Genomic DNA, 14,252 nt, shown 5'->3' with positions numbered 1-14,252 from the left:
CGCAGTTACAATGAATATTTACATCATCTGCGCCACTTTGTTCATTATGACGAGTTGTGCGCCGCAATGAACTATGGGACTGCGTTTTCTCCTCCCCTTTCATCAAGGATAGCTCGCCGTATGCTATGATAACAGAAGAAATAAAGGACGCGCTGACGCTCATTTCCTTAGAGAACTGAAACAGCTGATGTGGATACTTTCGGCAGCGATTGGTCTTAAAGATCAAGCAAAACACAGTATTTACTTACTGCTCGTGGAAAAACGTTTGTAACTTAAACAAGTGACTCTTGTAGCCGAACTGCATGTGGTGACATGATCACCAGTGTTTTTAATCACATGTATTTCCTCAGCGCGGAGTGATGACACAGCCATGACTCGTGACACACTCATGAACTCAGGAGGACAGAAGTTTCTGGAATAAAGGAAGTCTTCTTTCTGTCATTGTTTATTAACTTCTAATATAGAACTTGTATTTTATTTACAATAATAGCACTGCTGCGTTTGTCTGCTAGAAACAATCAAATAAATGTGCTGTCTGGGACGTAACAGCAGAAAGAAACATACAGTCGAGTTTATTGTCAAGTTTGATACAATAAATCGGTATGTGACCGGAAGAGAGAATCATAACGTTATAAATAAACTTATATAGATTGTTTTATTCTTTGCTTTCATCGTACATAACAGAATAATCTGATAATATCGACAACACAATGGCAAACCAAAACAAGGCATGTAGCACTGCGCGTTGGTGCAGAGTGCGAAGCTGCTGGAGTGCAGCATTCATGACCGGTCACTGTCCACTGACTCCATAAAATATTATAAGTTCAACATCCAGGTTTATGGTTTATACTGAAGGGTTTTCCCGGAAGTTGTGTATCATTTGTAGTTTGACACGGTGCACAGGTTGACTCCTCTTTGCCACGTTTCACTAAATGATGTAATCCCTCCTACGGAGCTTGACAGTTCGCTGTTGCGGTAACGACACATACTCAGCTGGAGGGCGAGAAAAGGCCGGTTAGCCAGACGTCTGCCCATATCACCTGTGTGTTCACCTTAGCGTTACCGCTGTAAAACGAAATATAGGTCTGTTTTATTCGTGAAAGCGGGTTTCGTAATTTGTGTTACCCCTGACTCGGCTGACACAGTTGGCTAATGTTAGCTGCTTCCTGGTGGACGTTGCAGCCATTTTGGATTTTTACTGAGGAACAGCTAACCGGTTTTGGTTTGGAAACCAGAGTAAGCTAGTCGTAACGAACGCTGTTTATCTGTAGAGAAATAAAGGGGACATTCACTTGAAGAGATACACCATTCAACGAGTCAACAATGAATCCAGAATAGTAAGTATCATACTTACACGTAGACATAAAGTTGTGTTACATTTTGGTCAGCTAGCTAAGACTAGCTCTGCGCTAACAAGTAAGTTGGCGTTGGCAAATAACTTGATGTTGAGTTGTAACCTAGCAGTTGAGCTAGGTTAGCTAGGAACATCAGCTGACCCTAGCCGAAACGTCCAGGCCGATACTGTACTCTTAACACACTATGTTCACGTGAAGCAGTGGTGTCTTATAGGTTGTCACAGTGCTAGCCAGCTGTTAGGCCAGCACCCTAGAGACTCTGGTGTTGGTTCCCGGTGTTTCAGGTGCAGGAAGGGAAAAAGTAACCGCTTTTGTTATGCTTAACAGCTTCTTTAATCTGGTTAAAATTATATTATTGAGCCATCACCCGTATTTTTGCTAAATTCATCAACTTGTCATTACGGGGCCCTAAATAATTTACCTTAGCATACATGACCTGTTGCTGATCTGGTTATTGTATACAGCAGGTGCTGTGGCAGAATGGACCCACTGTTTACGTGCAAATTGTTGGTTTTGGTCTTTGCTGTCTATGAGTCAGTTTTCAGTCTTATAGCCTGGTTGTGCTTTAACGCTCCTTTCACAGTCCCAGTCATGTGTTGGTCACATGATGCAGGACAGACTTCCACGCTGCAGTTTTGAGTATTAGTTCCTTAAGCTTTGGATCAGTCTTATGTTTTTCATTTGTAAATGTTCACATGGGCTCATTGTTGATATTTTCCTCTTTCTAATAAGCTGTTACACAGAGCTCCTGTTAAATATTTTAAAAGTATAGTTTTCAAAGTGACAGTTAAGTAATAACTGTGTACACCTCAGTTGAGTCCTTAATCTTGTGATTCACTTTCTTGGTATAGGCTAGATATTTGGGTCAACTCATCAGTTTAAAAATGAAAAGAATCGAGGAAACTTGGAATTCTATGCATGAATACAGACTTTCTGGTTAAAATGTCAAGCAAGTACTTTAGGAAGGTCTAAATTACACAGTTTGACTCTTTTAAACAAGGAGACTGATTGTAATGGGAGTTAATAGTTTGAACCCCAAAGTTTTTCATATTCTTTTTTCTGGTCAGTTTGCTGCCAGAGTTGTGTTGAGCAGTGCAGTTAGCGTTTCACAGGAACCACCATTGTTCATAGTCACAGGCTTACCGAAGAGGGAATGATTGGAATTTATTACAGTGAGAAAGTAAAGAACTGAGCTAGTCCTCAAAAGCAGGATAACACTGACTGAGATACTGAGAGAATAAAGTTCTGCATTTATGCTTTGCTGTTCATGAAAAATGAAAAGACTGACTGTGGCTATTATTGATTTTATTCACTGGTAAATTATTAATTGTTAATAACTTTGCTAAATTTTATGTTCCACTGAATGTAAGTGTTTTATCAATAATCCACAGATTAAAAATAATATAAAGTACATTTATTGTGTGACAAAAGGAATGCCTGACTTGATATTATCAATATCATATATATAGATACATAAGACATAGATCCTTTTTGAATGTCTTTTTCCAGTGGCTTCCTGCCCTCTCCTCCAGTCACTCTTGACAGATGGCCCCGCCCCTCCCTGATCCTGCCAGAGGTTTCTTCCTGTTAAAAGGACGATTTTCCTTCCCGCTGTCGTCAAGTGCTTACTCATAGGGGGTTGTCTGGTTGTGATGGTTTCTTCTGTGTTATTGAGACTCTTTACCTTGCTAATATAAAACACTTTGTTGGGATTTGGTGCTGTATAAATTGAATTGAACTGGAAGGGTACTGGAGAGTCTCTGTTAAAATGGATGAAGACTTAAGCCTCCTGTTTAAAGTTTGCTTTCAAACCTGCCTTTGTTGCATTTTTAAGGTGATTCATTTGGTTGATAGGGGTTGAATTCTCTACCCATAGTATGTAGTTTGTCATGTGCCTCAGCAGGGTTTTTGGCGAATGAAAATGGAGAGTCTGTTACCCACTCTCCACAGTTAACTTCACACAGGGTGGTCCGATGACTGGCTGCACCAAGACACTAAGCCCAAGTTGCTTTTCAATGTATCTGTCCAAGTGTGAATGTGTGTGAAAGCACTTGCATAGAAAAAAGTGCTTCTGTGAATGAGGAACGTTGTATAGAGCACTCTGAGAGCCCAGGTAAAGTAGAAAGAGCTGTCTAACAACCAGTGCATTTGTTGATCCTGAGAGTTGGTTTCATGTGTTAAGTCACATTGTTACATGTACTTCTTCCACTACCTACTCAACGCTACACTACTTGGCTTCACTCATTTACCATTAAAAATAAACACCGTCTCAGTGTGTGTGGGGTTGTTAAAGCAAGGCAGCCCCATGACTGTATGTGGCAATAACACAACACAGTAGAGGATGTTGACGCAATGATATACCTGATCCTTGGTGTATGGCTTTTTGTGCCACCATGTCTCTCATTGCCGGGTTTCAGAAATGGTGGTGTAAACACGCATGACGGACCCAGTGGCGTTTTGACCATCTTTATTAACCCACGGTTACGGTTGCTAAACACACACAGCTCTCCCGCTGCCAGCTCAACATAACAACAACGTTACCTCAAGACTCCAAACTTTTAAGCCGGCAAGGCGTGATTGCAGATGGCGTGCAGGTGCGTCCATCGCACATCGGGGTGTGTGGCAAGGCATCACAAACACGCCTCGCGCTGGTGCTGAGGTGGGTCCGGGGGTCGCCCACGTATCCAGCAGCAGCCCCGGAGCTGGACCGGGGGCCACCCATGTGGCAAGCAGTGGTGCAGCAGGCGTGGCAGTGAGCCGGGGCTTACGTGCAGCTGGGCAGGCTTCAAGCAGGCCGCACCACACCAGCGTGCTTGACACCGGTCTACCCTGCCCGCCGACCTCGGGCTTAGGTTGCGCAGGCACGGGCACCTCCATCTCCTCACGCGGCGCCTCCACCGCTGCGTCTCCGAGTTGGATCAGCTCCCCGCACGGTGCCTACGCCGCTCCCGCCTGGAGCGGCTCCCCACATGGTGCCTCTGGCGCTCTGCACTCTGGCTCAGGTTGACTTGGTCTCCTCGGCCTTCTTCCGGGCGCAGGAACAGGCACCAGCCCCTGCTGAACCCCAATGGCTCCCACGCAAGGGGTGGGAACGGGCGCTGCAGCAGGCTGGTCACACCCTTGGGGCTGGCACAGGCGCCGGATCCAACCGGATCTCCTCCACTCCGGCGCTGTGGAGCACACTGGTGGGGTTAGCGGTGGTGCCAGCGAGGCCCCTATCTTCCGCAAATGGAGCTCAGTCTGGACCCGTAGTTATTAGGGGTGGGGGAAAAAATCGATACTGTGTAGTATCGTGATATTTTGTTTGCTAATAATGTATCGATACAGCGACAGCAGAAATCGATATTTTGTTACAAAAAAGGTTTTTGTGCTCTGACTTCAGAGCATGTTGATACTTTTTCTGAGCAACAATCCTGACATTCCTTCACTGTCCAAATGTGTTTAACTTTTTTTTGGGCAGCAATAAACATGAGTTTACTTATTTTAATTTAAGACATGTTTTATTTTAATTAAGTTTAAAACTTTTTTATTTAATGTAAAATTATATTTTGTTTTAATTTACTTTCAAATTCTGCAGTTGCTGAAGGGGCTGCATAGTTTTCATATTGCATAGTTCAGAATAGCTGTAATTGTACCAGATGGTTGCATCCAGTTAAGTTGGACTAGACTGTAATACAAACCGTTCAGTTTGTCAACAATAAAACTGACTGAACTGAGAGAAAGACTGAGTGTGAGACTTTGATATTAGATAAAATGAATATTGATAAAGTTTACCTTTATGTACAGAATCTGAATATCGCAAAATATTTTAAAAAATTGCAATAATATCGTATCGTGCGTTAAGTATTGTGATAATATCGTATCGTGGGATGTATGGTGATTCCCACCTCTAGTAGTTATTCCAGCTTCCCGCCTTGCCGGCCCAGCTGTGGGTCTGCTGTGCCCCCCATCCTGGGTTTCAGCATCACTGTAAACATGCACGATAGACCCAGTGGCATTTTGATCATCTTTATTAACCCACAGTTATGGTTGCTAAACACATGCAGCTGTAGCTCTCCCGCTGCCAGCTCAAAATAACAACAACCTTAACTCAAAACTCCAAACTTTTAAGCCGGCTGAGGCATGATTGCAGATGCCACGCAGGTGCGTCCATTGCACCTGCAGCAGCATTGCAAACCACGCCCCGCCACACGTGGTTTCATTGAATGACACCAGTGATCGGCCAGTCGGTGGCACACAGTCTGTCGGCATCACATTTTCAAGTTGACTTGGTTCCCTTTGAACCCCAGTCGAGTAGAAACTAAAACCTAGTACCTAACAGAAAACCCTAAAATCAAGTCGAGCTGAGTTGGTACTAATGGAGGAGAGGCGTTAGCACGCTAACTTCTGTAAATCTGGGAGAGTTCAGCAAGGATGCTTGTCATGTTTGTTTGTTTGTTTGTTTCCCTTTGCTCATAAAATGTAACCTTTCATCTAAGAAGATGTTTAGATGGAACTAAGACTGAGTATTGGTCAGAGCAACCTTATGAATAAGAAGCATGATATCCTGAATGGTTCTTGTGTGTTTCCTTACTATGGCAGCATGAATAATATCTTCAAACTAGAGGTTTTATTTGTGCCCTTCCCTTACAGTGACTATTTATTCAAGCTACTCCTGATTGGTGACTCTGGTGTTGGAAAGTCCTGCCTTCTTCTTCGATTCGCAGTAAGTTTTGCCCCAAAAGCAAATAAAGGGTGTTTCTTTAAGTCCATTTGACTTAAACTGTCTCAGTGTCACAGTATTGGTTTCATGCAGTCCTTTGAAAATGTTTTCACTTGGATAATCTTAAATCATTCTGCACAATAGTAGTTTTATTAACTTATTGCAGTTTCTTCAAAGTATTTATTTAAAAATAAAAACAACTGTCTTGTTTGTAACATTCATTGTAACGTGCTCCATTTTTTGGGTAGAGCAATCATTACTCAAGGTTAAGATTTTTGGCTTCCAGCGTTTCTAAAAATGAAAAAGTGAATGTGATGAATTCATTTTGATCATAACTCTGGTTTTAGTTGATAAATTTAGCAACCTTTTCTTATGGGGAGACATTTACCTTAGAAGGTAAATGAGCCACAAACATAAACTAAGATTACACATGTGTACACTGATTTGTGTGTAACCTTTGAGGACTCACAAATGAGTGTTCCAATTTGTACACAAACACAGAGCGTTGTGACCACATATAAAACGTTTTTACAAATGCGTACATCCAACCTGTTTATGCACAATTAAGTAACTTCAGATTCAGAAATCAGAAATCCCTCCACGCATGCAAATGTCAAAGACCACATGTAACATTTCTCTCACTACAAAACCTTCAGTCTGTGTGCAGCAATCGCCTGATACGCACAGATCGCATCACATGCCTGTGTAAGGTTTTGAGATAAATTTCACACTGCCAACTTTGCACAGATCCTCAAATGTAGGCTGTGTTTATGTCCCAGTCTAAAACTGGGACACCAGAGCTTCCTCTGTCCTACTACAAAAGTCTTGTTTGTTAATTGTGATCCTAATATTGTCTCAAGTAACAAGTGATGATTTTTGCCATAATTGAGCAGCCCTGCCTTGGCTACTATGTCCTAGAGTTAGATGGGTGTGTATATATGTGTGTATCCTGAAGCACAAAGTGAGCAAGATGTATGGATCATCTAATTACCTTTGTTTCTTTTTGCAGGATGACACATACACAGAAAGTTACATAAGCACTATTGGTGTGGATTTCAAAATACGAACTATAGAATTAGATGGAAAGACCATTAAACTTCAGATTGTAAGTACTCTCCTGCTACACGAAGCTGTCTTATGTTCATGTCCGTCGGTCACCATCTTTCAGTTCATGTTCATGTCTGTGTTTGGAAATTTGTGCACCCAGAAACATGAAGAGATTAGTCTGCCATAACTGTGTTGATTTCCTATTATTTTCTTATCGTATGAAAGACGGTGCATTCATTAGTCTAACTTACTGGTACGTCTTGTTTCCAAGCTGCTGCCCAGTACTTTTTTTTTTTTTTTAGATAACTGACAACAACAGTGGAAAATCTATATTAGGCTTTAGAACAAACACACTATTTTTAATTTCATTTTGTGCATGGATACTCACAAGAACATGGCAACTTTAATTACAAACCACATGACGAGTGAATGACCTAACAACTCAGGATGCTTGTATTCTTGTATTTTTGTTGCTATTAGAAATTGTTGTCCAGTGAATTTTTCAGTGTAGAGATAATTGTATTGTTATTTTGTGTGTTCTCTTTGTCTGTGTTCATGCAAAGTCAGCTATCAACCGGATAATCTTTATCCTTTCACAGTGGGATACAGCGGGGCAGGAAAGGTTTCGTACAATCACGTCCAGCTACTACAGAGGTGCTCATGGTATCATCGTAGTGTATGATGTTACAGATCAGGTCAGTCAAACAACACATAATTCACACACGTAATACAATTGTAATACATCCATGTTTTTCAGCAGCACTGATAATTTGTGTAGAATAAACTATGACATTTAATCATCTACTGTCTAAATGACAAAACACAATCTGACTGGCTGTTTCTGGGTTCCTGAGGTCCAAAGAAATAAGCCAACCACCATGTTTCCATTTCATGAGCTGAGAGTCATTAAAGATGGCGTTGATCAGAGTATACAGTGTAGCCATGCTGTCCTCAGAGAAATGAGAAAGCATTCCTCTTTGATACACATTTGATGACTGGCTAAGTTGAAATCGTGTCTATCATAGAGCGTCGCCTGTGAATAGATCTCTATCTTCTGTCTAATGTCCAAAGTTCAAACCTCACTGCTCAGGTTTATCGGTTTCTTGTCCCAGGAGTCCTTCAATAATGTCAAACAATGGCTCCAGGAGATTGACCGCTACGCCAGTGAAAATGTCAACAAGCTACTGGTCGGGAACAAGTGTGACCTGACGACAAAGAAAGTGGTGGACTACACAACAGCAAAGGTAAAGTTTCCTCACATAGCTTCCCAAAACCATCTTGAGGTTAGTGTAACATGCAGGACATTCATTGAATGACTTCTTATTTAAGATGGATTACCATTAAGGTAAGGCTCTAATGAGAAATGCACTTCAGAGAGCCCTTGAATGTAACTGTCTCCATGAACCTTAGCCAAGTGGTTTGGGTGCTTTCAGCTGCATAAACAAAATCCCAAATGAATAAGTGACTTATAAGGGTTTCACTGAAACCGGGTTAAAGCCCTGGGGTCATAGTTTACATTAATGGTGCACATAGATAACAGGCGAACCTTCTTACCTTCAGACACATGATCAGTCATTGCATAAAGTGGGCTTGACACCTGACAGGCAGAGCAGATGTGTGTATGTATGTGATATGCATATATGTATATATGACACACACACTACTTTCTTAGGTAAGTGACTCTGACTCTGTCCCTCTGTTGTATCCAGGAATTTGCAGACTCTTTGGGAATCCCCTTTTTGGAAACCAGCGCAAAGAATGCCACAAATGTGGAGCAGGCCTTCATGACCATGGCTGCTGAAATCAAGAAGAGGATGGGCCCTGGGGCCACAGCCGGAGGAGGGGAGAAGCCCAATGTCAAGCTGACTCCAGGCACTACTGTCAAGACTTCATCAGGTGGATGCTGCTGAGAAAGGAACCACTTTGTTTAACCCCCTCCCCAAGAGAAAAAAATTGGTATGTGAGAACAAGATGAAGTTGCCTGTATTTGTACTGTATATAATGTAGCCACACTACCAAAAAAACAAAAAGTGCATCATTGTTGTCATACTGTCTAGTTATTGACAACAAATTCTAAAGATCCCCATCATTCCCCCTTTCAGAGCTGTGAGACTCCTCTCTCTTATTTGGTCACCTGAATACAAGTTCATGACAGCAGTGTGGGTGGACGTGTCTTTTTCTCTGCATTCCTACAGCAAAGTTGATACATGATTAAGGTTTCTGTTTGTACCGACCTTTTCTTTCTCTCTTCCTTCAGTGATGATTTTGCAGTCTTTTACATAATCTGTCTGTTGCGATACAAGCGTGTTTCTTGTTTTGTTTTGTTTTTTGTCCAAGTTTTCTCACAAACCTTTGCACAACAGTGTCTCAACTGTTAAGCAGCTTTAGTCTAGTGTAACAGTATATGTACATAAACATTATGTATATATCTGTAAAATCAGATTTGGTTCTGTTTTGTTCCAACCATTATTGAAACAGTTTCACTTTCTCTGCATTACATTTGTGGCTGAAGACAACTGTAAGTTGGTTGCTCAAAATGTAACACTTAAATTGAAAATAAATATTGTATTACTGGACTGTATGAAATGGGAGGATGTGTCTGGGAGTTTTAGTAAGATGTAAAAACAAACAAACAAAAACGTGCCTACTTATTTAAGGTTTATGGCATATCTGCTGCCAGATACACAGGGTCTGCAAATTTCTGGGTGTAACCACAATACTGAATTCAGTTTGAAGCAAACTCTGGATAAGAAGAAGTCACAACACGATTGTGTGTGTCGCTGGATGCACATAAAGCTTAAGAAATTCCACTTGCTGTACGGAAATGACCTGTAGCCTGAACCCATGGAGCATCGGTTAACGTCGGGTGAGCCAAAGCATTTGTGCCCTAAAACATGTCATTTTAAATACTCAGCAAAGAAAAGAACACTGAGGCCTTTCTGATCTGCAAACGGGAGGGGAAATCCAAGATAATATACACTCTCAGTCAAAGCTTTGGACACACTTTCTCAATGAATGTTTTTTCTTTATTTTCATGACTCTTTACATTGTATGTTCTCATTGACGGCGTGAAGACTATGAATGAACACAGAAATAACTCAAAACATGTTTTATATTTTAGATTCGTTAAAATATTTGCCCTTTGCTTTGATTACTCCTTTGTGCACTCTTGGCATTCTCTCAATGAGCTTCACGAGGTCGTCACCTGAAATGGTTTTCCAACAGGAAGGAGTTCCCTGAGATGCTGAGCACTTGTTGGTCCTTTTGCCTTCACTCTACGGTCAATCTCACCCCAAACTTGGGTCAGGTGACTGGAGGCCAGACTCATCGGACCAAAGCACAGATGTCCACTGGTCTAATGTCCGTTGCTTGTGTTTCTTGGCCCAAACAAATCTCTTCTGCTTGTTGCTTCTCCTTAGTCGTGGTTTCTCTGCAGCTATTTGACCATAAAGGCCTGATTCACACCGTCTCTGAACAGTTGATGGTGAGATGTGTCTGCTACTGGAGCTCTGTGTGGCATCTATCTGGGCTCTAACCTGAGGAGCTGTTAACTTGTGATTTCTGAGGCTGGTGACTCGGATGAATGTATCCTCAGCAGCAGAGGGGACTCTGGGACGGTCCTCATGTGAGCCTGTTTTGTTGTAGTGTTTGATGGTATTGTGACTGCACTGCACACAGTCAGTTTTAGCCATTTTTAGGACTGACTGACCTTCAGTTCTTAAAGTCATGATGGGCTGTTGTTTCTCTTTATTAGCTGATTGGATCTGTCAAATAGGGCTGTCAACTATTTACCAACCTGCCCTGCACAACACAACTGATGGTCCCAACAGCAATAAGAAGGCAAGAAACTCCACAAATGAACGCTGACAGGCTCACCTGTGAGGTGACCATGTCAGGTGACAACATCATGACGCTCACTGAGAGAAGGCCGAGGGTTTGCAGCCCTGTCAACAAAGCAAAGTGTGGCTGCTTTGAGGAATCTAAAATATGAAACATATTTCTATCCATTTATTTAGTTATTTACCAATATTTTTTCTTTGATACATAATTCCATGCATCTTGCTTCATATAGCTGATCTCATCAGTATGTATCTGCAACTTTTGACTGGTAGTTTACATGGAGAGGGAAATAGCTGGATATCAAAAGCACAATGGGAATGAACAAAATAAAATGCAGATGAAAGAATAAGATAAATGGAAGACAAATGAACAAAAGTAACCAAGGTTACAAACAAGAAAATGAGAAAAGAATAATTATAGTAGTAGGAGATAAAAAAAAAACTAAAAATGGTTCCCTAAATTCTCAGAATTGAATGTGCTGATTTCTGTAAAGGTTTAGTTGATGTCTAAATCCTGCAGCAGTGCAGAGTAAAGCCTCTAGTCACAAACTGTCAGACCTTCAAGGACAGAAGTTCATTTATCAACTGCTTACTTACACAGGAGCAGTGTAACCAGGTATGTAATGGCTAAACATGTTTTAATTAAAACGCTTATATTTGCAGCCACCACTGATTAGTGAAGTGAATAATGTTTGGGATTTAGTTGCAGTGTTCATCCAGGAACTGTTGTCTGCTGAGATTTTGTGTGAATGTTAAACATACTGTCCACTTCAGTATGGCTCCACAACAACACAGCCTGGGGTAGCTGAATATTTTCTTGTGACTGCTGTTTTACATCGAACTCATCAATAATGAGTATATATTACTGTACATGGTTGTGTCACTTGTCTCAAGTCTGCAGCATGAATTAGTCAGAGACATAACTTTCATGCTAATAACCATTAATATAAAGATCATACAAGGTCATACAAACAGTTGAGAGTTGTTCAATATTGTAACTATTTGCATTGCAGTGAGTATAAATCATATCAGGATATAAATGAACCGGCTGCTAATGTATGACACACACCAACTAAAGGCGGGCCAATCCTGATTCTTGAAGTCACTTGTTTCATACAACTATTCCATTTTTAAATTCAATTTTATTTATATAGTGACAAGTCACAGTTACGGTTGCCTCAATGTGGTTTATATTGTAAGGTTCCTAACCCTACAATCAGACAACCCCGTGAGCAAGTGCTTTTCCTAGGGAAGTGGAAAAAATCCCTTTTAAAAGGAAGAAACCTCCAGCAGAACCAGGCGTAGGGAGACCTGGTTCTGGATGTCAGGCAATCATAGCGGCTTCAACAGGTTGTGGAGGATATTTTTGCAAACCATTCTATTTGCAAAAGAATAGCTAAAACACCATGAAGATACTTCACTACACATAACACAATGTATGATGGACAGGTTGTATCCAAAATAAATAGTCAGTGTTGGGAAGGTTACTTTTAAAATGTATTCCATGCCCCAAAATGTATTCTGTAACGTATTCCGTTACGTTACTCAATGACAGTAACGTATTCTGAATACTTTGGATTACTTAATATATTATCATGCTTTTTACAACAACGTGAATGTACTATTGCTGTGTGATTTATTACTATTACTGAAGGTCCGCGACTCCGAACTGTAGTAAAGGGACCTCTGACTAATACGGCGGGGTCCCTGTCGGCTCGTAGCCGAAAAATAGCTTTACTTTGTTGTGTGGGTCAACTTTGCTAGCAGAGACAGAGAGAGGCGTTGAAAGGCTGCTCCAACGGAGCTTATTGTTTTCGGAGGAAAACACGAACACGGTCGAGTCTTAATAGCTTACTTACAGCTGGGCTCGTCAGGCACTCTTCTTGGCTGCAGTGGTTATTATTATATTTATCAGAATCAGAATACTTTATTGAACCCTGGGGGAAATTATTTTTTGTTACAGTGCTCCATTTTAAACCAACATTAAGACAAGACAGACAATACACTAACTAAGAATAGTACAATATATACATATATCAGGCCCGGCCCTAACCAATCTGGCGCCCTAGGCAAGATTTTAGGTGGCGCCCCCCTACATCGGCAGTGTAGTGTATGTACTCACAAGAAACCGAATAGCTTTGTCTTTGACCTTTTTTTTTTACTTAAAGAAAGCAAATTCACAATCAGAATAATTAACAAGATAAAAAAATATATGAATAAATAAATGAATACAAAAAATTAAAAAATGAATATATGAAATACAATAACACTGCTTGATGCTGCTGCTGCATCACTGGTGGGTTGTGCTGCTGAAGTGGAGGCAGCAGCGGTAGATGTGGTAGATGGCCCAGGGGTGGGATTTAGAAACTTCAACAGCGCATCTGAAGAGAGGAGTATGTGACACCACTGAGTATTAAAGTCTAATAATAAAAACATATGATTCCAGGAATAAAATGAAATGATATATTATAAATGAAAAACCAAAGAGATATATGTATGATGTTAACTGATATGCAAATTAGATTAGATTCAATTTATTGTCATCATTACAGTGAAATGCTGAATAGCAGAATGCAAAGTAACAGTATAATATCATATGAGAATGTTATGTTATGATTATCTTTGACCGAATCACAGCAGTGCTCATATTAAAAAACAGCATTCCCTCTCATGTGATATTGCTTAATTAACATTAATGATGTGCACTTTAACAACTAGGCTTACAACTATAATATATACAGGGGTGGAAAAGTGACTATTACCTGCAGGGTAAACGTTAGCTAACCAGAAGGCAATAACAATGTAAACAAAAAACACCTGCTTAAAAGATGAATACAAATGAGGAATGGTGGGAAAGGTGGGAGTACTGTAATTACCTAACGTTACATTATTATTTTCCATAACAATTTAGCCCCCTCCACAATATTAACTGACGTTAAAACAGTTAACTAGCTATTTATTGATTAGCAATTAGCGAATCATGTAACATTAGCTTAATGCTAAAAATTTAGGTTACTATCACATTCAGACAAATAATTCCATGTAGGCTAACGTTACCTACCTCTGTCTTTTTCTCGTTTCTCCTCCTCTTCTTTTCTCTTTTTTCTTCCCTGGCCACCTGACAGTTTTGGCCGTTTTGACATCTTGTGTTGACTTTTTGATGTGGTGACGTCCAAAAGGAACCATGATACGGGAGGGAGGGGGCGCACCGTGCGGGGAGGGGGGGCGTAATGTTGTAACAAATAATATTTCTATTAAATAAGCTTTACTTTGCATTTTAATTAACGTGGGATTATTTTTTGTATTTAG

At 40.7% G+C, this 14,252-nt stretch overlaps 1 protein-coding gene across 1 annotated transcript; it reads left to right on the top strand.

The window, feature by feature from the left end:
- Positions 1-900: 900 nt before the first annotated feature.
- LOC113034865 (ras-related protein ORAB-1-like) lies at positions 901-9,695 on the top strand. The gene is made up of 6 exons (XM_026189985.1): positions 901-1,337; positions 5,988-6,060; positions 7,067-7,162; positions 7,704-7,799; positions 8,217-8,348; positions 8,814-9,695. Exons 1-6 carry the CDS (start codon positions 1,324-1,326, stop codon positions 9,012-9,014), a joined length of 612 nt encoding a protein of 203 aa, XP_026045770.1. The 5' UTR covers positions 901-1,323; the 3' UTR covers positions 9,015-9,695.
- The last annotated feature ends 4,557 nt before the right edge of the window (positions 9,696-14,252 follow it).

This window comes from Astatotilapia calliptera, chromosome 13, assembly GCF_900246225.1.
Source record: "Astatotilapia calliptera chromosome 13, fAstCal1.2, whole genome shotgun sequence".
NCBI lineage: Eukaryota > Metazoa > Chordata > Actinopteri > Cichliformes > Cichlidae > Astatotilapia > Astatotilapia calliptera.
Note: the sequence above shows the minus strand (reverse complement) of the source record. Positions and strands in the feature narration are given on the sequence as shown.